Source organism: Octodon degus, unplaced genomic scaffold (genome assembly GCF_000260255.1).
Source record: "Octodon degus isolate 3935 unplaced genomic scaffold, OctDeg1.0 scaffold00056, whole genome shotgun sequence".
NCBI classification, from domain to species: domain Eukaryota; kingdom Metazoa; phylum Chordata; class Mammalia; order Rodentia; family Octodontidae; genus Octodon; species Octodon degus.
In genome coordinates, this window is record NW_004524632.1 from 10,955,587 (window position 1) to 10,957,188 (window position 1,602).

At 51.0% G+C, this 1,602-nt stretch overlaps 1 protein-coding gene across 4 annotated transcripts in view; it reads left to right on the top strand.

Annotated features, from left to right (window-relative positions):
- Atp6v0a1 (ATPase H+ transporting V0 subunit a1) overlaps positions 1 to 1,602 on the top strand; it is a 54,643-nt gene that overhangs the window by 15,756 nt on the left and 37,285 nt on the right. For all 4 annotated transcript variants that reach the window (XM_023718075.1, XM_023718074.1, XM_004633784.2 and 1 more), the window contains one exon: positions 1,070 to 1,148. In XM_023718075.1, coding sequence (XP_023573843.1) covers positions 1,070 to 1,148 — 79 coding nt within the window. The remainder of the gene's footprint in view (positions 1 to 1,069; positions 1,149 to 1,602) is intronic.

Genomic DNA, 1,602 nt, shown 5'->3' on the forward strand with positions numbered 1-1,602 from the left:
AAAAAAAAAAAAAAAAATTTCTAGAAGCCTATTTTAACAACCAGAAAGTTGTTACAGTGGTGCAGCTCTCAGGTTTATTGTTAACTGCTTTACAACAGAGTGACTTTACATACTTTTTAACAGCATTTATCGCAGCAGATTATAATTACTGGTTCGTGTCTGTTTTCCGGGAAGCTGCAGACCAGGGTGTAGCTTATCATAGTGGTTCTCTTAATTGCTTGTGTTGCCTTTTTACCTTAGAACCCATCTATCAAGTAGTGATACGTCGAGATTCTAGGAGAACCGGGAACGCAGGAGTGTATGTATGTATATGTGCACATGCATCTGTGTGTGCTTGTATGTAACGCACACGTTATGGAGTTTATCTTCTAATCACGTACACGCACGTGCAGTTGTGATGCTCATACATGTGCGTGCGTGTATAATGTGCGCATAGCCAGGGAGCCAGCGTGTGATGAGTTGGGTGACATAATGCAGCGTGCGTGTGACATGCGTACACACCCACATACGCGCTTGGCATTTTCTCCGGGCCTAGAACAGCGTCTGGCACACATTTGGTGCTGAACAACAGTAGCTCTTCATTTACCCTGTCTTCTCGTTGTGTCCCTGCCTTTCTTTGGCACTAGACTGCAAGTTTCCCAGTAAGCAGGAACTGAATTGACAGGAACTGAACTTCCTTGTGTATCCCAGAAAGTTGGTCTCCTTGCTTTGAGCACTGCGCCTGGCATGAGCGATCGGAGTAGCCCGTCGCCAGCCGCTGCGGCCTGGGGTGGTGACACACACAGGGCTTGCTTTCTGTCCCCGTGGCCCTGCAGATGGAGCTTCTGCCGCCATGCGCTGGGCTTTCAGAGGAGCAGCTTTGGGCCCCCAGGTGCCGCGTCCCAGCAGCGGGGTCCTGGCATGGGGTAGCGGCAGGCACAGAGCCGTCGCTAGGGACCAGCGGACAGTTCTGGTCAGTGTCGCACTGCACACTTGCTGAAAGGGAGGTTTTCACTTGCAGGATGCGTTGCTTGTGAAACAGGAAATCAGTGCAGGAGTGGAAGGTTTGTACTGTCTTCTTATTTTTCAGCTAAATCCAGATGTGAATGTTTTCCAGCGGAAGTTCGTGAATGAAGTCCGGAGATGTGAAGAAATGGACCGAAAGCTTCGTATGTACATTTTGGTCCGGTGTGGTGCATTCTCTGTCTTAGATGGGAGACAGTGTTCTCTCAGTGCAAGGGGAAAACGGGGGGAGGAGGAGGAGGAGGAGGAGGGGGAGGAAGAAGAGGAGGAGGAGAGAGGAGGAAAAGGAGGAAGAGGAGGAGGAAGAGAGGAGGAGGAGGAAGAATAGGAGGATGAGAGGAGGAGGAGGAAGAAGAGGAGGAGGAAAAGGAGGAGGAGGAAGAGGAGGAGGAGGAAGAAGAGGAGGAAAAGGAGGACGAGAAGGAGGAGGATGAGGAGGAGAAGGAGGAGGAGAAGGAGGAGGAGCAGGAAGAAGAGGAGGAAGAGGAAGAGGAGGAGGATGACGTGGAGGAGAAGGATGAGGTGGAGGAGGAGGAAGAGGAAGAAGAGGAGGGGGATGAGGAGAAGGAGAAGGATGAGGAGGAAGAAGAGGAGGAGGAC